Here is a 24,993-nt window from a genome sequence, read left to right as displayed (position 1 = left end):
TGGCCATCATTCTGAAACGGAAGAAGTTTAGAACCACCAAGTCTCTTCCTAGAGCTGGCCGCCCGGCCAAACTGACCAATCAGGGGATAAGGACCTTGGTCAGGGAGGTGACCAAGAACCAGATAGTCACTCTGACAGAGCTATAGAGTTCCTCTGTGAAGGTGGGAGAACCTTCCAGAAGGACAACCATCTCTGCAGCACTCCACCAATCAGGCCTTTATGGTAGAGTGGCCAGACGGAAGCCACACCTCAGTAAAAGGCACATGACAGGCCGCTTGGAGTTTGCCAAAATGCACCTAAAGACTCAGACCATGAGAAACAAGATTTTCTGGTCTGATGAAACCAAGATTGAACTCTGGCCTGAATGCCAAGCGTCATGTCTGGAGGAAACCTGGCACCATCCCTACGGTGAAGCATTGTGGGGATGTTTTTCAGCGGCAGGGACTGGGAGAATAGTCAGGATCGAGGGAAAGATGAACTTAGCAAAGTAGAGAGAGATCCTTGATGAAAACCTGCTCCAGAGCGCTCAGGACCTCAGACTGGGGCGAAGGTTCACCTTCCAACAGGACAACCCTCAGCACACAGCCAAGACAACGCAGGAGTGGCTTCGGGACAAGTCTCTGAATGTCCTTTAGACTTGAACCCGATCGAACATCTCTTGAGAAACCTGAAAATAACTGCAGCGACGCTCCCCATCCAACCTGACAGCTTGAGAGGATCTGCAGAGAATGGGAGAAACTCCCCAAATACAGGTGTGCCAAGCTTATACCATCATACAAAAGAAGACTCGAGGCTGTAATCGCTGCCAAGGTCCATTTGACTCACCTGAAACTTCACCCGCTGTTGTAACTGTAAGCCCCGCCCACTGAGCTTTCGTCCATCCAATCCATTCGTCCCCTACTGCTGCCAGAGGTGGTCAGGAAGATCAGTACTTTGTGGACAACAGGCCAAGGTCTTATGGATGACCCATCTTATGAGTATGTTGGTAGTGAAAATGTCCTCGGTGAACAATTAGTCTCCCACAAGACTGATACACGCTCTCATAGCTGTCAAACTCTTTATTCGACTTTGTCAAGTGCAAAAGCATGAGAAGTGCTACAGACGCATAATACAATGATACAATACAACGATACAAAACAGACCACAACACTTTTGTTTCAACATGCAAATGTAAGACAAAGTACGTGTTACACCAAGACAAAATACTAAACATGCAGAAGGGACTAGCTTTGGCACGATGTAGTTACACACAGTAAAAAACGGGGCGATATATATCTCAGGAGAAATGGGTGTTGGGAGAACCTGCTCTTCATTGTTTTCTTTGGATTTAAGAACTTCTTTGTCGCGCTTGAATTGTGAACTGAGAGTTGCTATGGGAACTGACAGGTGTGTTGTCTGGGGGATGGAGGACACAAAAACAAAGGTGTGAAACCGGAACGCTAGTGCTTAACGGCCGTAAAACCAACAGCGCTGCAGCACATCAACAATACTGAGATATAAAATGATATACCTCAAGGAGTAACTACGTACACACATATACACAAACTGACGGATTAGAAAACAGTGTTTGATATAACGTTGTAACTGAACATCGTTGTGGTAAGTTTATGGACAGGACCACCAATCTTGTGGAGACTGCCACCAACAGGTTTGGAGTAAAATGTACATCCAAAATATCTTTGTGGGCTTGGAAAAGGGAACATGGCTTGGAATGGTTGGTTCTAGAGTGTTCTAGCTTGTGGGCTGTGTTCTATTAACGGGAGATGAATATAATATATTCTTTGGTCTGGATGGAACATCAGAGATACATTACAACGGTTCTTAAAGCACTACTATGACACTTCTCACTTGAAATGCATCTGACCTTTCAACAACAACAAACAGAAGAGAACAAACAAATAAGGCCAACTTCCTGGTTTTGGGGGGGAAGGGGCGGGGTCCCTGAGATCTGCCCACAGGAAACAGGAAGTTTGTGGGGAGGAAATGTTTTTTTCCAGGAAGTAGAGTGACCATCAATAACAACGATAAAAAACTAAAACTAAATGACAAAAGAAAATACAAAATGATAAAAGAAAATACAAAATGATAACGCTTCAATTTCCTGACATAGTTACTGTTATAATACTCATTAGAAGATCATTTTGTATAGCTGTTTGGATATTTAAAAAAAATAATAATAATTGAGAAAGTAACACAGGAGTTAAATATGGGTAAGAGCTTCAGAAGGAGATAAAGTGCCAAGTACAAAAGGAATTTTCTTTAAAATGTAAAAAGTTACAACTCTTGACGCGTACATAATGCTCAAACTTTGGCAACGCTTATTGTTAAAATATGTGTGAAGCATTCTCTATTGGTTTTCGTACCAAGCTTATTATTTTCAATACGCTCACACACACTCAAAACACACACTCGCACTCAAACACACATTACAACAAAAGTGCTTTAAATTAGAACCATATTGAAAGCAACGTACATTTTTACTGATAATATTCCAAAATGATAACCAAGATTATATTGTAGCAATGTACCCTCGCTTCCTCCTGATCGTTAAGTGTTGTAGTTTTTAAGGTGAAACCGTTGTAGTTCAGGACGGAGTTAAGACTCCAGGCTAAAAGCAGAGATGCCTTCTTTCTCGCTTTTCTCGCTCGCTCTCAAACAACTGTTCCTGAATCAATTCAATTCAACACATCTCTCCTGCTATCGCTCATCTTTTTGCCAACTACAGTATCTTCCATTCTTTCTTGCTCCCACCTTCTCTTCTCCTTCATTGTTCTTCCTCCCTACCTTCTTAAGTGGGAGTCCTGAAGCAGCCAGTCTGTTGGCACTCTGATAGCCTCTTTGATTTTAGCATCTGTGTTCATGCAAAGGTTGCGCGGTTGCACCTAAAATGCATGAGTGTGTGTACCAACTAGTGTGTGTGTGTACTTGTGTGTGTACTTGTGTGTGTGTGTGTGTGTGTGTACCTGTGTGTGTGTGTGTGTGGGTTTGAAATCTCCAAAGCTTCTGAACAGAGCGTTTAGACAGGTCCCACAGACACGTGGTGATCAAGAACAATAGCTTCCTTATGTTTTCATGATCAAATAGAAACAACAAATGCAACAACATAGATAACACACTGAAGCATCATCAACAAGCTGTGTACATCATCATCAACAAGCTGTGTACATCATCATCAACAAGCTGTGTACATCATCATCAACAAGCTGTGTACATCATCATCAACAAGCGGTGTACATCATCAACAAGCTGTGTACATCATCATCAACAAGCTGTGTACATCATCATCAACAAGCTGTGTAGATCATCATCAACAGGTCGTGTACATCATCATCAACAGCTCGTGTACACACTCTTCATTGACTAAACATACAGTCAGCACTCCTAATGTCAGCACAACATGTGCTTCTGTCGACGCCACCACACGACCTCCGGGGTCACATGGGGTCAGGGGACGGGGACGGGGGTAAAGAACTGGCGACCTGCACCTTGTTTCCATGCCAACTCCATGGTGAGCGGTCGCTGTTTTGGGGCCTCTATTTCTCTCTTTCCCTCCTCTCTCGCTTTCTCTCCTTCTGGATTTAGAGTGGAACACCAGTGACATCACCCGCTGTGACCGACGCCCACTCATCCTCAACCCAGGATCCTTCCTTTCCTTCCACTCCTCCCTACGGCCCGTTCTGTCCATCCATCCCTAACATCCTTTCTTCATCAGGGTCCTTCAGGAGGGGTCCTCAGGGTTTGGGGTGTCCGGACACATGCCTGTCTGGGTTGGGGTGCACCTTGTTCTTGAGCGGCGGGGGCTTGCGTTTGCGTTTGCGTGTGGGAATGGTGGTGGTGTGGGCTGGGTGGTTGAAGAGGCTGGAGGGTGGCAGGGTCTCTCTCTCCGTAGGGGGGTCCCACTCTCGAGGGGCGGGAGTGGAGGAGGAGGGGGCAGGGGTGGAGGGTAGGGCGGGAGTAGAGAGGGGTACAGGGGCAGGAGCAGGGGTCAAGGCAGGGGAAATGATATGGGTAGAAACTGGGGTACATTTTGGGTCAGGTATAGGGGCAGATACAGGGGTAGATTTCAGGGTAGGTTTAGGGGCAGGGGTAGATATTGGGGTAGGATCCGGGGCCGATTTCATGGCAGGGGTAGATATAGGGGGAGGAACCGGGACAGGGGTCGATTTCGGGGCAGGTTTAGAGGCAGGGGTAGATATAGGGGGAGGAACCGGGACAGGGGTCGATTTCGGGACAGGTTTAGGGGCAGGGACAGGGGTCGATTTCGGGGCAGGGGTAGATATAGGGGGAGGAACTGGGACAGGGGTCGATTTCGGGGCAGGTTTAGGGGCAGGGGTAGACATAGGGGGAGGAACCGGGACAGGGGTCGATTTCGGGGCAGGTTTAGGGGCAGGGGTAGACATAGGGGGAGGATCCGGGACAGGGGTCGATTTCGGGGCAGGGGTGTGTTTAGGGTTAGCCCCAGAGTTCCCTGTATCTTCAGGCTGACCCATGCCCACTACCCCCACCACAGTGTTGCCTTTCTGCTGCCCTCCTTTTCTTTCTCTCCGTCCAGCAGAGTCTTTCTCATCCCCCTTTCCCTTCCCTCCTCGGCCCTCTCTACTCCTCTCCTTCTCTCCTCTCCTCCCCTTCGGCCCTCGTCCTTTCCTCTGGGCACGCTCCAGGACACACTCCGTACGGTACAGCTCCTCGGTCGCCACGGTGACCCGGTCCAGCTGCTGCAGCAAAGCGTCCAGCGTGGGGAGAAGCCTCTTCAGAGTCGCCTCAGTCTCCGCCCTTTCCCGCAAGTTAGTTCCACCCGCCAACGCACCTGGTCCCAAACCGCCGGGCCCCAGGCCCAGGCTTAGTCCCATTCCGGGGGCCTCTGTCAGGCTACAGGGGCTGGAAGAGCTGGGTCTCCAGGAGGCCTCAGAGGTCCCGTCCAGGCTGCCAGGGCTGGGGGGCGACTCGGAGCCGTCCAGAGGGGGCAGGCACAGGGACTTACAGTCACTGGTGGAGGAGGAGCGAGAGGGGGGGAGCTCCATGCCCTCAAAACGCACCTTGTGACGAAACTGAGGGATGGAGGGATGGAGGAGAGGGGGGGCGAGAGAGAGAGAGGTAGACAGAGGTGGGAGGCAGGGAGACGGAGGGAGAGAGAGAGTCAATATAAAGTACAGGCTTAAACAATACAGTACTCTGGAATAAAAGTCAAATGTACCCCACTTGTAGCAAGCTCTTTTTAGGGTTAGTGCAGTGGGATCATTTAACTTAAGACATCAAGGCAATGCATTTTATGGGTAAGCAACATCTAAGTAAGATAACATCTTTTAGTAGTAATACCACATTACTGCAACAGGAAGCCCTCAGGAAGTAGGAAGCTCTCTAAACATGAAACAGGAAGTTGAAACAAGAAGTGCTCCTACCTCCTTGGTGCGGCTGAGGCCCATCCACATCTTCAGTCGTCGTAGAAACAGCTCCACCATCTCATAGTCCTGTAGGTCCACCACCGGGCGGTACACCTCCGCCCGCGCCCGGCGATAGTTCCTTAACAACGCAGAGGTCACCAGCCATAGCAACGCCAGCCGCAGCACGGCGAAGCTCGCGTGGAACACCAGGCTGGAGGCGGAGCTAGAGGGGCCGGTTGTTGTTGACGACGGTCGCAAGGACAACAGGCCGCGCCCGCCGGCGCCTAGCAACGACAGGCAGGCGGAGCTCACACTGCCATATCCGTCCATCACAGAGTGGAAGAGCTGGAGAGGGAGAGAAAAAAAGTGAGATATGGAATACAAAGATGAAGGAGAGTTAGATGGAATGATGATTATGATGTCTTCACCCAAGTCTTTGCTAACCAACCTGTAGACTAAGAGGTGATGAAACAGTGTTGTACTGCATCCCAATACTGTTCATCACTATGGAACACTGAGAATGCATTCCAATACTGGTCATCACTATAGAACACTGAGGCTGCATCCCAATACTGGTCATCACTATGGAACACTGAGGCTGCATCCCAATACTGGTCATCACTATGGAACACTGAGGCTGCATTCCAATACTGTTCATCACTATGGAACACTGAGGCTGCATTCCAATACTGTTCATCACTATAGAACACTGAGGCTGCATTCCAATACTGTTCATCACTATGGAACACTGAGGCTGCATTCCAATACTGTTCATCACTATGGAACACTGAGGCTGCATTCCAATACTGTTCATCACTATGGAACACTGAGGCTGCATCCCAATACTGTTCATCACTATGAAACACTAAGGCTGCATCCCAATACTGTTCATCACTATGGAACACTGAGGCTGCATCCCAATACTGTTCATCACTATGGAACACTGAGAATGCATCCCAATACTGTTCATCACTATGGAACACTGAGGCTGCATCCCAATACTGTTCATCACTATGGAACACTGAGGCTGCATTCCAATACTGGTCATTACTATGGAACACTGAGGCTGCATTCCAATACTGGTCATCACTATAGAACACTGAGGCTGCATCCCAATACTGGTCATTACTATGGAACACTGAGAATGCATCCCAATACTGTTCATCACTATGGAACACTGAGGCTGCATCCCAATACTGTTCATCACTATGGAACACTGAGGCTGCATTCCAATACTGCTCATCACTATAGAACACTGAGAATGCATCCCAATACTGTTCATCACTATGGAACACTGAGGCTGCATTCCAATACTGTTCATCACTATAGAACACTGAGGCTGCATTCCAATACTGTTCATCACTATGGAACACTGAGGCTGCATTCCAATACTGTTCATCACTATGGAACACTGAGGCTGCATTCCAATACTGTTCATCACTATGGAACACTGAGGCTGCATCCCAATACTGTTCATCACTATGGAACACTAAGGCTGCATCCCAATACTGTTCATCACTATGGAACACTGAGGCTGCATCCCAATACTGTTCATCACTATGGAACACTGAGAATGCATCCCAATACTGTTCATCACTATGGAACACTGAGGCTGCATCCCAATACTGTTCATCACTATGGAACACTGAGGCTGCATTCCAATACTGGTCATTACTATGGAACACTGAGGCTGCATTCCAATACTGGTCATCACTATAGAACACTGAGGCTGCATCCCAATACTGGTCATTACTATGGAACACTGAGGCTGCATCCCAATACTGGTCATCACTATATAACACTGAGGCTGCATCCCAATACTGGTCATCACTATGGAACACTGAGGCTGCATCCCAATACTGGTCATCACTATGGAACACTGAGGCTGCATCCCAATACTGGTCATCACTATAGAACACTGAGGCTGCATCCCAATACTGGTCATCACTATGGAACACTGAGGCTGCATCCCAATACTGGTCATCACTATGGAACACTGAGGCTGCATTCCAATACTGTTCATCACTATGGAACACTGAGGCTGCATCCCAATACTGTTCATCACTATGGAACACTGAGGCTGCATTCCAATACTGGTCATCACTATGGAACACTGAGGCTGCATCCCAATACTGTTCATCACTATGGAACACTGAGGCTGCATCCCAATACTGTTCATCACTATGGAACACTGAGGCTGCATTCCAATACTGGTCATCACTATGGAACACTGAGGCTGCATCCCAATACTGTTCATCACTATGGAACACTGAGGCTGCATCCCAATACTGGTCATCACTATGGAACACTGAGGCTGCATTCCAATACTGTTCATCACTATGGAACACTGAGGCTGCATCCCAATACTGGTCATCACTATGGAACACTGAGGCTGCATCCCAATACTGTTCATCACTATGGAACACTGAGGCTGCATCCCAATACTGTTCATCACTATGGAACACTGAGGCTGCATTCCAATACTGTTCATCACTATAGAACACTGAGGCTGCATTCCAATACTGGTCATCACTATGGAACACTGAGGCTGCATTCCAATACTGTTCATCACTATGGAACACCGAGGCTGCATTCCAATACTGGTCATCACTATGGAACACTGAGGCTGCATTCCAATACTGTTCATCACTATGGAACACTGAGGCTGCATCCCAATACTGTTCATCACTATAGAACACTGAGGCTGCATCCCAATACTGTTCATCACTATGGAACACTGAGGCTGCATCCCAATACTGTTCATCACTATAGAACACTGAGGCTGCATCCCAATACTGTTCATCACTATAGAACACTGAGGCTGCATTCCAATACTGTTCATCACTATAGAACACTGAGGCTGCATCCCAATACTGTTCATCACTATGGAACACTGAGGCTGCATTCCAATACTGTTCATCACTATAGAACACTGAGGCTGCATTCCAATACTGGTCATCACTATAGAACACTGAGGCTGCATCCCAATACTGTTCATCACTATAGAACACTGAGGCTGCATTCCAATACTGTTCATCACTATAGAACACTGAGGCTGCATTCCAATACTGTTCATCACTATAGAACACTGAGGCTGCATTCCAATACTGGTCATCACTATAGAACACTGAGGCTGCATCCCAATACTGTTCATCACTATGGAACACTGAGGCTGCATTCCAATACTGTTCATCACTATAGAACACTGAGGCTGCATTCCAATACTGGTCATCACTATGGAACACTGAGGCTTTATTATATCACCTAGTTACTGTATTACTGACCAGGGCCCATAGTGCACTATATCGGGAATAGGGTGCCATTTGGGACACAGTCTCAGTGAGTGAAGCAGACGGAGTAAATATGCAGCTGGACACACACACACATCTAGTAGTCATCAATGATGTGTCAGTATGCTGCTTGGCAAGACAAAGCCCAGGGTATGATTGATCCAACAGAGCTCTCTGAATGTCAATAAGGAGAGAGAAAGAGGAAGAGAGAGAATGGATACAAGAACCAAATAGCTCACATTATCTCTCTCTCCCTTCCTCTCTCTCAATTCAATTCAATTCAATTGACTTTATTGACATGGCAAGTTATTATTACTTACATTGTCAAAGTATACATATCGAAAAATTTAAATAAAATATATATGTATATATATACACAAAATATATATATATTTATATATAAATAAATGGTGGGATTAACAGCAATAATAATAGTAGTAGTGGACATGGGATTACCATTAATAACAGCTACAACAACAATATTAATCAGAACAACAATACATTAAAGCAACAGTAGTAGACCAGTGTCAACATGACTGAGAAGACACATGACCTGGTACGAAAGACAAAACAAAACTAAGCTAAATGGGAAATATTATCAACATTACTTTGCATTTTTCACTGGCTGTCCCTCAGGCTGTGGCAGGAGGACACATATTTGGCTGCCAAAACTGCACATTTTGGCTTTTCACCCAATAAATATTTGAATTTTTCTTCATCTTTTATAGTTTCAAATTCTTTGTATTGAATTATAATTTTGGGAAAGAAATATGCTCTTAGGTCTGAGTATTTGTCACAGTGTAATAGGAAATGCACCTCTGTCTCTACCTCTCCCCTGGAGCAGAGTGAGCACAGCCTGTCCTCTCTGGGCAGCCAGGTTTGTCTGTGACGACCGGTCTCTATAGCCAGACTGTGCTCACTGAGTCTGTACCTAGTCAATGTTTTCCTCAGTTTTCTATCAGTCACAGTGGTCAGATAGTCTGCCACCATGTACTGTCTGTTTAGAGCCAAATAGCATTGAAGTTTACTTTGATTTTTTGTGGTGTCTTTCCAATAGGTTATATATTTTTCTTTTTGTTTTGTGATGATTTGGTTGGGCCAGATTTTCTGAGGGCTGTCCCGAGGCTCTATGGGGTTGGTTTGGGTTGGTGAACTGAGCCTCAGAACCAGCTGGCTGAGGGGACTCTTCTCTGGTTTCATCTCTTGACATTGTAGAGCTGTGTGATGGAATGTTTTAGGGTCACTTGTTTTTAGATGGTTGTAAAATTTGATGGCTCTTTTTTCTATTCGAATGAGGAGGGGATATTGGCCCAATTCTGCCCTACATGCGTTATTTGGAGTTTTTCTTTGTACTTGCAATACAGTCTTGCAAAACTCTGCATGCAATACTTCAATTGGATGTTTGTCCCATTTAGTAAATTCATTATTAGACAGCGGACCCCATACTTCACTGCCATATAGAGCAATTGGTTCTATAACTGATTGAAAAATTTTGAGCCAGATTCTAATTGGAATTTCAATTTTGATGTTCCTTTTAATGGCATAGAATGCTCTTCTTGCTTTGTCTCTCAGCTCATTCACAGCCATGTGAAAGCTACCTGTGTTGCTGATATTTAGTCCTAGATATGTGTAGTTTTTGGTGTGTTCTAATAGAACTGTGTCCAAATAGAATTTATATTTGTCATCCTTTTTTGGAATATCATTATATTTTTTTTTTTTTAGGTTAACGGTCAGAGCCCAAGTCTGACAGAACCTGTGAAGATGATCTAGGTGTTGCTGTAACCCCTCTTTAGTGGGAGACAGCAGCACCAGGTCATCTGCGTACAGCAGACACTTGATTTCAGTGTTGTGTAGGGTGATACCAGGTGCTGCCGATTCTTCTAATGTTTTTGCCAATTCATTAATGTAGATGTTAAATAATGTTGGACTTATTGGGCAGCCCTGTTTCACTCCCCGCCCCTGAGAGAAGAAGTCTGTTTGCTTGTTGCCAATTTTAACCGCACATTTGTTTTTAGTGTACATTGATTTAATAAAATCATATGTTTTCCCTCCAATACCACTTTCTATTAGTTTATAAAAAAGACCTTCGTGCCAAATTGAATCAAATGCTTTCTTGAAATCTACAAAACACGAGTAGATTTTGCCTTTGTTTTGGTTAACTTGTTTATCAATTAGAGTGTGGAGGGTGTAAATGTGGTCTGTTGTACGATAATTTTTTAGAAATCCAATCTGGCTTCTGCTCAGGACGTTGTGTTCGTCAAGGAAATGATGTAGTCTGCTATTTATAATACTGCAGAGAATTTTCCCCAAGTTGCTGTTAACGCATATTCCTCTGTAATTATTTGGGTCAAATTTGTCTCCATTTTTATAGATTGGTGTGATCAATCCCTGGTTCCAAATATCGGGGAAAATACCTGCAGTGAGGATAATGTTGAAGAGTTTGAGTATAGCCAATTTGAATTTGTGGTCTGTATATTTGATCATTTCATTTAAAATCCCATCAGCACCACAGGCCTTTTTGGGTTGGAGATTGCATATTTTTTCCAATAATTCTTCTTCTGTAATTTGGGTATCCACAGGATTCTGATAGTCTTTGACTGCTAATTCAAGGATTTGTAATTTATCTTGTAAATCTTTTTGTTCTGGGCTCTTTGTTATATTGCTGTAGAGGTTTGCAAAGTGATTTCTCCACATATCCCCATTTTGGATAGCCAACTCCTCATGATGAGGTTTGTTTAATTTATTCCAATTCTCCCAGAAGTGGTTTGATTCTATGGATTCCTCAATTCCATCCAGCTGATTTCTAATGTGCTGTTCCTTTTTTGTTCTTAGGGTGCGTTTGTATTGCTTCAGTGTTTCCCCATATTGAAGGCGTATATTTTTGTTGTCTGGTTCTCTGTGTTTTTGATTAGATATATTTCTCAATGACTTTCTTAGATTTTTGCAATCATTATCAAACCATTTTTCATTATCTGTTATTTTTGGTTTGCTCTTATGCTTCTTTAGATTAGCCAAGGAGGCTAATTTGTCAAATATAAAGTTTATGTTCCTAACGGCCAAATTTACACCTTCATTGCTGAAGGAGAATGTTAAGGCTAAAAAGTTGTCCAGGAGAGATTGTATTTTTTGGCTACTAATTGCTTTTTGGTAGATGTCTGTACTGTTTGCACTCCATCTATAGGCTTGTTTAGTACCATGTAATTTATTGGGCCATGATGCTTCATGGTTGGGTTCTGCTCTTCTCAGATACACTGTGATTTTACTGTGGTCTGAGAGAGGTGTTAGTGGGCTGACTGTGAAGGCTCTGAGAGACTCTGGGTTTAGGTCGGTGAGGAAGTAGTCTACAGTGCTGCTGCCAAGGGATGAGCTGTAGGTGTACCTACCAAAAGAGTCTCCTCTCAGCCTGCCATTGACTATGTACAGACCCAGTGTTCGACAGAGCCTCAGGAGCTGTAATCCATTTTTGTTTTTCACTTTGTCATAGTTGTTTCTGTGGGGGTATGTGGGGAGGGAAAGGTTATTGCTTCCTGGTAGGTGTTTATCCCCATAACTGTTAATAGTGTCTTGTTCTTCTGCTATTCTAGCATTCAGGTCTCCACAGACCAGTACGTTGCCTTGGGCCTGAAAGTGACTAATCTCTCCCTCTAGAATGGAGAAGCTCTCTTCGTTGAAGTAGGGTGACTCTGAGGGGGGAATGTATGTGGCACAGAGGAAGACATTTTTATCTGTCAAGATAGCTTCCTTGTTGATTTTTAACCAGATAAAGAATTCTCCTGTTTTGATCAATTCGATTGAATGAATTAGTTCAGATTTATACCATATTAGCATTCCCCCTGAGTCTCTGCCCTGTTTGATTCCTTTTAATTTAGTGGATGGTATGATTATCTCCCTATAACCTAGTGGACAGCCAGTGGAAACATCACCTCTGCACCATGTTTCCTGTAGTACTAAAATATCAACATCATCAATTTCTTTCAGGAAGTCTGGGTTTCTGCTCTTTAGCCCAAAAGCAGAGGACTTCAATCCTTGTATATTCCAACATGCAACGTAAAAAGACTTCATAACTTTTTTTTTTCTCTTTTCTTTACCTTTCAAAATGAGACAAACACTCACAATCCAAGAAGAACCATTAAAATAGGATTTTTCAATTTAAGTAAACTCTTATTTTGCAAATGTGATTTGTTTATCATTTAGATAGAATTTGTGTCATGCCACTTGGGTGGATGTAGTGTGAGAATGGTGGAGTTCTTGTGCTCATCTTACCATGACCCTCGGCCCATCACATGTGAGCATAGTAGACTCAGCATTTGTTTAATGTCACTCATTTGGTTGGTGGGGGCTGGGCCAGTTGCTCCTCTCACAGCCTGTGCGTAGCTCTGCCTGCTGGGCTGTGGCTCCTCCAGGTGTGGGTCTGCGGTGGGGAGGAGGGGGGTGGTAGGCCTCATCTGGGTGGCTCTGAAGCTGGGCTGGGGTGGTCTGTGCTGCGCTGGCTGTGGTGGGCATTGAGGTTGGTGGTGCTGTGGTCGTGGCTGGGGGGTCCAGGGTGCTGGTCCGGGATGTTGTCTCGGTGATCTCGGCGGGGTGGAGATTGCTCCGCTGTTCCTGGGTGGAGAGTTCGGGCTGCGGTTTAAAGCGACGTCCTTGAGAGTCTTGGCAAGGATGGGGACTGTCTCCCTGTACAGGTGAACATGGTCATAGAGACAGTCCAGATCGAGGGTGGGATGGTGGGCCAGGTGTACATTGGGTCGCAGGGCACAGTCCCGGGATAGGCTGGCGTTTATTCTTTGGATTGTGGCAGGGTGGAAGTCCCTCCTCTGTAGAAGGGTTGACACTATGATTCTTGAGTTGGGGAAGATTGCGGAGGCCTTCTCAATCACTCCCCGTAGTGAAGTCGCCACCCTCTCCTGCTGAGCACGCAGGTCGTTGCTTCCGGTATGTATGATTATGTGGCTTGGCGACCCGAGATGGTTCTTATCAAGCAGCTCCATGGCACTTTGCGTTGTTGGGCACCACACCTTTCTCGTTTTGTGTCTAGGGAAAAGTTTCTTCTCCTGAACATACTTCCCATTTGAGTCCATTAACAGGACGATGTCAGCCAGTGTTTCTTCTGGACTGGGGGGGGCAGAGGGGGGGCTGGTGGGTGTTGGAGCTGGGGTGTGGCTGGTCTGTGTGGGTGCCACTGTCAGTGGGAGGCTGTTCTGTGGGTTGGGGAGGAGGGGTGCAGCAGCCAGGGCTGGGGAAGTCTGGCTGGTTGAGCTGGGCTCCTCTGCTGTGTGAGGGCAGGTCATAGGGTGGTGATCTATCTGCTCCTGCAGCCTGTCCTCTGCTCTCTTTCTCTCCTGCAGCTCCTCTCTTAGTGCGGTCAGCTCCTTATTGCTGCTCTGCCTGTCTTTTTGGAGCTCTCTCACCTCCTTTGTTAGATCAGCCAGCTCTCTCTTGAGTCCGTCTCTCTCTTGCTGAACCTCTTTCAGCTGTGTTGCAAAGCTGCTGTCCTGCTCTGTCCTCACCTTGGTTAGGAGCTCCTCTAAGGTGTGGTTGTCTGGTTGCTGTTTGCTCACGCTCTCCCTGAGCAGGACCACCTCCCCCTCCAGTTTGGTGAACTCATCCCTCATGGCAGCCATGGTGGTGAGGAGGGCCTGAGCCTGCTCTGCACTGAGGGGGTCGCTCTCCTCTTGGGGCGTGTCCTCCACTATGGTGGGAAGAGAGGTGCTGGATGTGCCTTGTTGGGTGGGGAGGGTAAGGGTGAGGGTGGTGCTGGGGGAGTTTGTCTTGTGGGAGGGCATGTCACTGGTGGTGTCCTTCTCTCTCTCCGCTCTCTCCTTAATGGTCTGAAAGTCTGTTTCAAACAGCCTGATGTTACCTTGCACCATGACAGTCCCAGTCTTGTAGAGGTTGATTGTTATCATGGTGCTGTCAGGGTCGTCTGTCTCTTTGATTTTCAGCTTCCACCCATTACAGATTCCCTCTTTCTTTATGCATGGGTAGTGAGAGCAGACTGCTGAGCGCCATGCATTTGGCTGGTCAGTGAGGAAGATGAGATTACTCACGTCACCGTTTTTGTAGAGGTCTGCAAAAAGGGTTTCTGGCCTCTCCTCTAGTAGTTTCTGTTTGAAAGCTTTCCTCATTGTGTCATTTTTGGCCTTTTTTGGGTAGAGAATGGATTCTGCGCTGAGGGGGAGTGGGGACATGGTGTCTGTGCGCTCTGCTACTACCGCTACTGCTGCGCTGTTCTGCTGCCCCGTTGCCATGGCAACCGATTTGTTCGTCTGCTGTTCGCGCTACTTTCAAAAATCAGCAAATATAGTGAAAAATCCTCACACAAAAGACTGAAGATATGTTTACAGTTAGTCCGTGCTCCTTTTTGGTTTACTCACTCAGTTTGGTCGTTTGATGTAGTTGTATTAACTGACCTTGTTAGGTTTGTTCTAGCTCGTTTCTTATGGCTAGCTTGTTAGTCTGCTGGCTGGGTCTTTGTTGTGTAGCTAGCTAGCTAGACTCAAGACTTCTTAACTTGAGGCGCAAAGTTACTTTTTTTTTCTATTCTGAATGTATAGAGTTGTTGTTCATCACTTCTTGTCTGGAATTCTTCTTCGATTAGAGTGTTTATCTCATTCTAAAAACCTAAAAAATCAAATATATCAGGAGCTCATGTTGAGCATGACTCTCTCTCTCTCTCTCTCTCTCTCTCTCTCTCTCTCTCTCTCCCTCTCCCTTCCTTCTCTCTCCCTCACACATTGAAACAACCAAACCGCATATAGTCAGTCTGTCACGTCACTTGTTGACTAGAAGAGATGCTGCTGTTCTCTACCACAGAAAGGCTTCTGGTAATGAAGAGGAATACAGGTCACCACTTGAGTGTGTGAGTTACCAGGTGTCCTGTGTGTGTGTGTGTGTGTGTGTGTGTGTGTGTGTGTGTGTGTGTGTGTGTGTGTGTGTTACCAGGTGTCCTGTGTGTGAGTAGGCCAGCAGCAGCACCAGCAGGACCAGACCTGCTCCTATCAGTTCCCAGACAGAGCGTCTTAGAGCCCTGCCAAACACTGCCCACTCCCTCAGGAAACGCAACTGGTGGGACGCCTGGTGAGAGAGAGGAAGAGAGAGGGGGAGAGGGAGGGGAGATGGACAGAGGGAGGGAGGGAGGGAAGGAGGAGTGAGGGAGAGAGAAAGAGATTTGTTTTTTGGTGTGGTAAATCTGCATTGGATCCATTCTCTCAATCTGACCTTCAGCAGTAGAGCTAACCCCCTCCCTCCCCCTCTCTCTCTCAATCTGACCTTCAGCAGTAGACCTAACCCCCTCCCTCCCCCTCTCTCTCTCAATCTGACCTTCAGCAGTAGAGCTAACCCCCTCCCTCCCCCTCTCTCTCAATCTGACCTTCAGCAGTAGAGCTAACCCCCTCCCTCCCTCTCTCTCTCAATCTGACCTGCAGCAGTAGAGCTAACCCCCTCCCTCCCCCTATCTCTCAATCTGACCTTCAGCAGTAGAGCTAACCCCTCTCTCCCCCTCTCTCTCAATCTGACCTTCAGCAGTAGACCTAACCCCCTCCCTCCCCCTCTCTCAATCTGAACTTCAGCAGTAGAGCTAACCCCCTCCCTCCCTACCAATCTGAACTTCAGCAGTAGAGCTAACCCCTCCCTCCCTCCCCCTCTCTCTCTCAATCTGACCTTCAGCAGTAGAGCTAACCCCCTCCCTCCCTCCCCCTCTCTCTCTCAATCTGACCTTCAGCAGTAGAGCTACCCCCCTCCCTCCCCCTCTCTCAATCTGACCTTCAGCAGTAGAGCTAACCCCTCCCTCCGCCTCTCTCTCTCAATCTGACCTTCAGCAGTAGAGCTAACCCCCTCCCTCCCCCTCTCTCTCTCAATCTGACCTTCAGCAGTAGACCTAACCCCCTCCCTCCCCCTCTCTCTCTCAATCTGACCTTCAGCAGTAGAGCTAACCCCCTCCCTCCCCCTCTCTCTCAATCTGACCTTCAGCAGTAGAGCTAACCCCCTCCCTCCCTCTCTCTCTCAATCTGACCTGTAGCAGTAGAGCTAACCCCCTCCCTCCCCCTATCTCTCAATCTGACCTTCAGCAGTAGAGCTAACCCCTCCCTCCCCCTCTCTCTCAATCTGACCTTCAGCAGTAGACCTAACCCCCTCCCTCCCCCTCTCTCTCAATCTGAACTTCAGCAGTAGAGCTAACCCCCTCCCTCCCTACCAATCTGACCTTCAGCAGTAGAGCTAACCCCCTCCCTCCCCCTCTCTCTCTCAATCTGACTTTCAGCAGTAGACCTAACCCCCTCCCTCCCCCTCTCTCTCTCAATCTGACCTTCAGCAGTAGAGCTAACCCCCTCCCTCCCCCTCTCTCTCAATCTGACCTTCAGCAGTAGAGCTAACCCCTCCCTCCCCCTCTCTCTCAATCTGACCTTCAGCAGTAGACCTAACCCCCTCCCTCCCCCTCTCTCTCAATCTGAACTTCAGCAGTAGAGCTAACCCCCTCCCTCCCTACCAATCTGACCTTCAGCAGTAGAGCTAACCCCCTCCCTCCCCCTCTCTCTCTCAATCTGACCTTCAGCAGTAGAGCTAACCCCCTCCCTCCCCCTCTCTCTCAATCTGACCTTCAGCAGTAGAGCTAACCCCCTCCCTCCCCCTTTCTCTCTCAATCTGACCTGTAGCAGTAGAGCTAACCCCCTCCCTCCCCCTATCTCTCAATCTGACCTTCAGCAGTAGAGCTAACCCCTCTCTCCCCCTCTCTCTCAATCTGACCTTCAGCAGTAGACCTAACCCCCTCCCTCCCCCTCTCTCTCAATCTGAACTTCAGCAGTAGAGCTAACCCCCTCCCTCCCTACCAATCTGAACTTCAGCAGTAGAGCTAACCCCTCCCTCCCTCCCCCTCTCTCTCTCAATCTGACCTTCAGCAGTAGAGCTAACCCCCTCCCTCCCTCCCCCTCTCTCTCTCAATCTGACCTTCAGCAGTAGAGCTACCCCCCTCCCTCCCCCTCTCTCAATCTGACCTTCAGCAGTAGAGCTAACCCCTCCCTCCCCCTCTCTCTCTCAATCTGACCTTCAGCAGTAGAGCTAACCCCCTCCCTCCCCCTCTCTCTCTCAATCTGACCTTCAGCAGTAGACCTAACCCCCTCCCTCCCCCTCTCTCTCTCAATCTGACCTTCAGCAGTAGAGCTAACCCCTCCCTCCCCCTCTCTCTCAATCTGACCTTCAGCAGTAGACCTAACCCCCTCCCTCCCCCTCTCTCTCAATCTGAACTTCAGCAGTAGAGCTAACCCCCTCCCTCCCTACCAATCTGACCTTCAGCAGTAGAGCTAACCCCCTCCCTCCCCCTCTCTCTCTCAATCTGACTTTCAGCAGTAGACCTAACCCCCTCCCTCCCCCTCTCTCTCTCAATCTGACCTTCAGCAGTAGAGCTAACCCCCTCCCTCCCCCTCTCTCTCAATCTGACCTTCAGCAGTAGAGCTAACCCCCTCCCTCCCTCTCTCTCTCAATCTGACCTGTAGCAGTAGAGCTAACCCCCTCCCTCCCCCTATCTCTCAATCTGACCTTCAGCAGTAGAGCTAACCCCTCTCTCCCCCTCTCTCTCAATCTGACCTTCAGCAGTAGACCTAACCCCCTCCCTCCCCCTCTCTCTCAATCTGAACTTCAGCAGTAGAGCTAACCCCCTCCCTCCCTACAAATCTGAACTTCAGCAGTAGAGCTAACCCCTCCCTCCCTCCCCCTCTCTCTCTCAATCTGACCTTCAGCAGTAGAGCTAACCCCCTCCCTCCCTCCCCCTCTCTCTCTCAATCTGACCTTCAGCAGTAGAGCTACCCCCCTCCCTCCCCCTCTCTCAATCTGACCTTCAGCAGTAGAGCTAACCCCTCCCTCCCCCTCTCTCTCTCAATCTGACCTTCAGCAGTAGAGCTAACCCCCTCCCTCCCCCTCTCTCTCTCAATCTGACCTTCAGCAGTAGACCTAACCCCCTCCCTCCCCCTCTCTCTCTCAATCTGACCTTCAGCAGTAGAGCTAACCCCCTCCCTCCCCCTCTCTCTCAATCTGACCTTCAGCAGTAGAGCTAACCCCCTCCCTCCCTCTCTCTCTCAATCTGACCTGTAGCAGTAGAGCTAACCCCCTCCCTCCCCCTATCTCTCAATCTGACCTTCAGCAGTAGAGCTAACCCCTCCCTCCCCCTCTCTCTCAATCTGACCTTCAGCAGTAGACCTAACCCCCTCCCTCCCCCTCTCTCTCAATCTGAACTTCAGCAGTAGAGCTAACCCCCTCCCTCCCTACCAATCTGAACTTCAGCAGTAGAGCTAACCCCTCCCTCCCTCCCCCTCTCTCTCTCAATCTGACCTTCAGCAGTAGAGCTAACCCCCTCCCTCCCCCTCTCTCTCAATCTGACCTTCAGCAGTAGAGCTAACCCCCTCCCTCCCTCTCTCTCTCAATCTGACCTGTAGCAGTAGAGCTAACCCCCTCCCTCCCCCTATATCTCAATCTGACCTTCAGCAGTAGAGCTAACCCCTCCCTCCCCCTCTCTCTCAATCTGACCTTCAGCAGTAGACCTAACCCCCTCCCTCCCCCTCTCTCTCAATCTGAACTTCAGCAGTAGAGCTAACCCCCTCCCTCCCTACCAATCTGACCTTCAGCAGTAGAGCTAACCCCCTCCCTCCCCCTCTCTCTCTCAATCTGACTTTCAGCAGTAGACCTAACCCCCTCCCTCCCCCTCTCTCTCTCAATCTGACCTTCAGCAGTAGAGCTAACCCCCTCCCTCCCCCTCTCTCTCAATCTGACCTTCAGCAGTAGAGCTAACCCCCTCCCTCCCTCTCTCTCTCAATCTGACCTGTAGCAGTAGAGCTAACCCCCTCCCTCCCCCTATCTCTCAATCTGACCTTCAGCAGTAGAGCTAACCCCTCTCTCCCCCTCTCTCTCAATCTGACCTTCAGCAGTAGACCTAACCCCCTCCCTCCCCCTCTCTCTCAATCTGAACTTCAGCAGTAGAGCTAACCCCCTCCCTCCCTACCAATCTGAACTTCAGCAGTAGAGCTAACCCCTCCCTCCCTCCCCCTCTCTCTCTCAATCTGACCTTCAGCAGTAGAGCTAACCCCCTCCCTCCCTCCCCCTCTCTCTCTCAATCTGACCTTCAGCAGTAGAGCTACCCCCCTCCCTCCCCCTCTCTCAATCTGACCTTCAGCAGTAGAGCTAATCCCTCCCTCCCCCTCTCTCTCTCAATCTGACCTTCAGCAGTAGAGCTAACCCCCTCCCTCCCCCTCTCTCTCTCAATCTGACCTTCAGCAGTAGACCTAACCCCCTCCCTCCCCCTCTCTCTCTCAATCTGACCTTCAGCAGTAGAGCTAACCCCCTCCCTCCCCCTCTCTCTCTCAATCTGACCTTCAGCAGTAGACCTAACCCCCTCCCTCCCCCTCTCTCTCTCAATCTGACCTTCAGCAGTAGAGCTAACCCCCTCCCTCCCCCTCTCTCTCAATCTGACCTTCAGCAGTAGAGCTAACCCCCTCCCTCCCTCTCTCTCTCAATCTGACCTGTAGCAGTAGAGCTAACCCCCTCCCTCCCCCTATCTCTCAATCTGACCTTCAGCAGTAGAGCTAACCCCTCTCTCCCCCTCTCTCTCAATCTGACCTTCAGCAGTAGACCTAACCCCCTCCCTCCCCCTCTCTCTCAATCTGAACTTCAGCAGTAGAGCTAACCCCCTCCCTCCCTACCAATCTGAACTTCAGCAGTAGAGCTAACCCCTCCCTCCCTCCCCCTCTCTCTCTCAATCTGACCTTCAGCAGTAGAGCTAACCCCCTCCCTCCCTCCCCCTCTCTCTCTCAATCTGACCTTCAGCAGTAGAGCTACCCCCCTCCCTCCCCCTCTCTCAATCTGACCTTCAGCAGTAGAGCTAACCCCTCCCTCCCCCTCTCTCTCTCAATCTGACCTTCAGCAGTAGAGCTAACCCCCTCCCTCCCCCTCTCTCTCTCAATCTGACCTTCAGCAGTAGACCTAACCCCCTCCCTCCCCCTCTCTCTCTCAATCTGACCTTCAGCAGTAGAGCTAACCCCTCCCTCCCCCTCTCTCTCTCAATCTGACCTTCAGCAGTAGAGCTAACCCCCTCCCTCCCTCCCCCTCTCTCTCTCAATCTGAGCTTCAGCAGTAGAGCTAACCCCTCCCTCCCCCTCTCTCTCTCAATCTGACCTTCAGCAGTAGAGCTAACCCCCTCCCTCCCCCTCTCTCTCAATCTGACCTTCAGCAGTAGAGCTAACCCCCTCCCTCCCTCTCTCTCTCAATCTGACCTGTAGCAGTAGAGCTAACCCCCTCCCTCCCCCTATATCTCAATCTGACCTTCAGCAGTAGAGCTAACCCCTCCCTCCCCCTCTCTCTCAATCTGACCTTCAGCAGTAGACCTAACCCCCTCCCTCCCCCTCTCTCTCAATCTGAACTTCAGCAGTAGAGCTAACCCCCTCCCTCCCTACCAATCTGACCTTCAGCAGTAGAGCTAACCCCCTCCCTCCCCCTCTCTCTCTCAATCTGACTTTCAGCAGTAGACCTAACCCCCTCCCTCCCCCTCTCTCTCTCAATCTGACCTTCAGCAGTAGAGCTAACCCCCTCCCTCCCCCTCTCTCTCAATCTGACCTTCAGCAGTAGAGCTAACCCCCTCCCTCCCTCTCTCTCTCAATCTGACCTGTAGCAGTAGAGCTAACCCCCTCCCTCCCCCTATCTCTCAATCTGACCTTCAGCAGTAGAGCTAACCCCTCTCTCCCCCTCTCTCTCAATCTGACCTTCAGCAGTAGACCTAACCCCCTCCCTCCCCCTCTCTCTCAATCTGAACTTCAGCAGTAGAGCTAACCCCCTCCCTCCCTACCAATCTGAACTTCAGCAGTAGAGCTAACCCCTCCCTCCCTCCCCCTCTCTCTCTCAATCTGACCTTCAGCAGTAGAGCTAACCCCCTCCCTCCCTCCCCCTCTCTCTCTCAATCTGACCTTCAGCAGTAGAGCTACCCCCCTCCCTCCCCCTCTCTCAATCTGACCTTCAGCAGTAGAGCTAATCCCTCCCTCCCCCTCTCTCTCTCAATCTGACCTTCAGCAGTAGAGCTAACCCCCTCCCTCCCCCTCTCTCTCTCAATCTGACCTTCAGCAGTAGACCTAACCCCCTCCCTCCCCCTCTCTCTCTCAATCTGACCTTCAGCAGTAGAGCTAACCCCCTCCCTCCCCCTCTCTCTCTCAATCTGACCTTCAGCAGTAGACCTAACCCCCTCCCTCCCCCTCTCTCTCTCAATCTGACCTTCAGCAGTAGAGCTAACCCCCTCCCTCCCCCTCTCTCTCAATCTGACCTTCAGCAGTAGAGCTAACCCCCTCCCTCCCTCTCTCTCTCAATCTGACCTGTAGCAGTAGAGCTAACCCCCTCCCTCCCCCTATCTCTCAATCTGACCTTCAGCAGTAGAGCTAACCCCTCTCTCCCCCTCTCTCTCAATCTGACCTTCAGCAGTAGACCTAACCCCCTCCCTCCCCCTCTCTCTCAATCTGAACTTCAGCAGTAGAGCTAACCCCCTCCCTCCCTACCAATCTGAACTTCAGCAGTAGAGCTAACCCCTCCCTCCCTCCCCCTCTCTCTCTCAATCTGACCTTCAGCAGTAGAGCTAACCCCCTCCCTCCCTCCCCCTCTCTCTCTCAATCTGACCTTCAGCAGTAGAGCTACCCCCCTCCCTCCCCCTCTCTCAATCTGACCTTCAGCAGTAGAGCTAACCCCTCCCTCCCCCTCTCTCTCTCAATCTGACCTTCAGCAGTAGAGCTAACCCCCTCCCTCCCCCTCTCTCTCTCAATCTGACCTTCAGCAGTAGACCTAACCCCCTCCCTCCCCCTCTCTCTCTCAATCTGACCTTCAGCAGTAGAGCTAACCCCTCCCTCCCCCTCTCTCTCAATCTGACCTTCAGCAGTAGACCTAACCCCCTCCCTCCCCCTCTCTCTCAATCTGAACTTCAGCAGTAGAGCTAACCCCCTCCCTCCCTACCAATCTGACCATCAGCAGTAGAGCTAACCCCCTCCCTCCCCCTCTCTCTCTCAATCTGACTTTCAGCAGTAGACCTAACCCCCTCCCTCCCCCTCTCTCTCAATCTGACCTTCAGCAGTAGAGCTAACCCCCTCCCTCCCCCTCTCTCTCAATCTGACCTTCAGCAGTAGAGCTAACCCCCTCCCTCCCTCTCTCTCTCAATCTGACCTGTAGCAGTAGAGCTAACCCCCTCCCTCCCCCTATCTCTCAATCTGACCTTCAGCAGTAGAGCTAACCCCTCTCTCCCCCTCTCTCTCAATCTGACCTTCAGCAGTAGACCTAACCCCCTCCCTCCCCCTCTCTCTCAATCTGAACTTCAGCAGTAGAGCTAACCCCCTCCCTCCCTACCAATCTGAACTTCAGCAGTAGAGCTAACCCCTCCCTCCCTCCCCCTCTCTCTCTCAATCTGACCTTCAGCAGTAGAGCTAACCCCCTCCCTCCCTCCCCCTCTCTCTCTCAATCTGACCTTCAGCAGTAGAGCTACCCCCCTCCCTCCCCCTCTCTCAATCTGACCTTCAGCAGTAGAGCTAACCCCTCCCTCCCCCTCTCTCTCTCAATCTGACCTTCAGCAGTAGAGCTAACCCCCTCCCTCCCCCTCTCTCTCTCAATCTGACCTTCAGCAGTAGACCTAACCCCCTCCCTCCCCCTCTCTCTCTCAATCTGACCTTCAGCAGTAGAGCTAACCCCCTCCCTCCCCCTCTCTCTCAATCTGACCTTCAGCAGTAGAGCTAACCCCCTCCCTCCCTCTCTCTCTCAATCTGACCTGTAGCAGTAGAGCTAACCCCCTCCCTCCCCCTATCTCTCAATCTGACCTTCAGCAGTAGAGCTAACCCCTCCCTCCCCCTCTCTCTCAATCTGACCTTCAGCAGTAGACCTAACCCCCTCCCTCCCCCTCTCTCTCAATCTGAACTTCAGCAGTAGAGCTAACCCCCTCCCTCCCTACCAATCTGAACTTCAGCAGTAGAGCTAACCCCTCCCTCCCTCCCCCTCTCTCTCTCAATCTGACCTTCAGCAGTAGAGCTAACCCCCTCCCTCCCCCTCTCTCTCAATCTGACCTTCAGCAGTAGAGCTAACCCCCTCCCTCCCTCTCTCTCTCAATCTGACCTGTAGCAGTAGAGCTAACCCCCTCCCTCCCCCTATATCTCAATCTGACCTTCAGCAGTAGAGCTAACCCCTCCCTCCCCCTCTCTCTCAATCTGACCTTCAGCAGTAGACCTAACCCCCTCCCTCCCCCTCTCTCTCAATCTGAACTTCAGCAGTAGAGCTAACCCCCTCCCTCCCTACCAATCTGACCTTCAGCAGTAGAGCTAACCCCCTCCCTCCCCCTCTCTCTCTCAATCTGACTTTCAGCAGTAGACCTAACCCCCTCCCTCCCCCTCTCTCTCTCAATCTGACCTTCAGCAGTAGAGCTAACCCCCTCCCTCCCCCTCTCTCTCAATCTGACCTTCAGCAGTAGAGCTAACCCCCTCCCTCCCTCTCTCTCTCAATCTGACCTGTAGCAGTAGAGCTAACCCCCTCCCTCCCCCTATCTCTCAATCTGACCTTCAGCAGTAGAGCTAACCCCTCCCTCCCCCTCTCTCTCAATCTGACCTTCAGCAGTAGACCTAACCCCCTCCCTCCCCCTCTCTCTCAATCTGAACTTCAGCAGTAGAGCTAACCCCCTCCCTCCCTACCAATCTGAACTTCAGCAGTAGAGCTAACCCCTCCCTCCCTCCCCCTCTCTCTCTCAATCTGACCTTCAGCAGTAGAGCTAACCCCCTCCCTCCCCCTCTCTCTCAATCTGACCTTCAGCAGTAGAGCTAACCCCCTCCCTCCCTCTCTCTCTCAATCTGACCTGTAGCAGTAGAGCTAACCCCCTCCCTCCCCCTATATCTCAATCTGACCTTCAGCAGTAGAGCTAACCCCTCCCTCCCCCTCTCTCTCAATCTGACCTTCAGCAGTAGACCTAACCCCCTCCCTCCCCCTCTCTCTCAATCTGAACTTCAGCAGTAGAGCTAACACCCTCCCTCCCTACCAATCTGACCTTCAGCAGTAGAGCTAACCCCCTCCCTCCCCCTCTCTCTCTCAATCTGACTTTCAGCAGTAGACCTAACCCCCTCCCTCCCCCTCTCTCTCTCAATCTGACCTTCAGCAGTAGAGCTAACCCCCTCCCTCCCCCTCTCTCTCAATCTGACCTTCAGCAGTAGAGCTAACCCCCTCCCTCCCTCTCTCTCTCAATCTGACCTGTAGCAGTAGAGCTAACCCCCTCCCTCCCCCTATCTCTCAATCTGACCTTCAGCAGTAGAGCTAACCCCTCCCTCCCTCCCCCTCTCTCTCTC

General features: G+C 49.6%; 1 protein-coding gene across 2 annotated transcripts in view; it reads right to left on the bottom strand.

Annotated features, from left to right (window-relative positions):
- Positions 1-1,043: 1,043 nt before the first annotated feature.
- pkd1a (polycystic kidney disease 1a) overlaps positions 1,044-24,993 on the bottom strand; it is a 173,188-nt gene continuing 149,238 nt past the window's right edge. For both annotated transcript variants that reach the window (XM_071389881.1, XM_071389882.1), the window contains 3 exons: positions 15,611-15,745; positions 5,400-5,726; positions 1,044-5,048 (listed from right to left, as the gene is read on the bottom strand). In XM_071389881.1, coding sequence (XP_071245982.1) covers positions 3,732-5,048; positions 5,400-5,726; positions 15,611-15,745 — 1,779 coding nt within the window. In that variant the 3' untranslated portion in view covers positions 1,044-3,731. The remainder of the gene's footprint in view (positions 5,049-5,399; positions 5,727-15,610; positions 15,746-24,993) is intronic.

The sequence above is a fragment of the Salvelinus alpinus genome, chromosome 2, assembly GCF_045679555.1.
Source record: "Salvelinus alpinus chromosome 2, SLU_Salpinus.1, whole genome shotgun sequence".
In the NCBI taxonomy this organism is placed as follows: Eukaryota; Metazoa; Chordata; class Actinopteri; order Salmoniformes; family Salmonidae; genus Salvelinus; species Salvelinus alpinus.
This window is presented reverse-complemented; position numbering and strand designations above follow the sequence as displayed.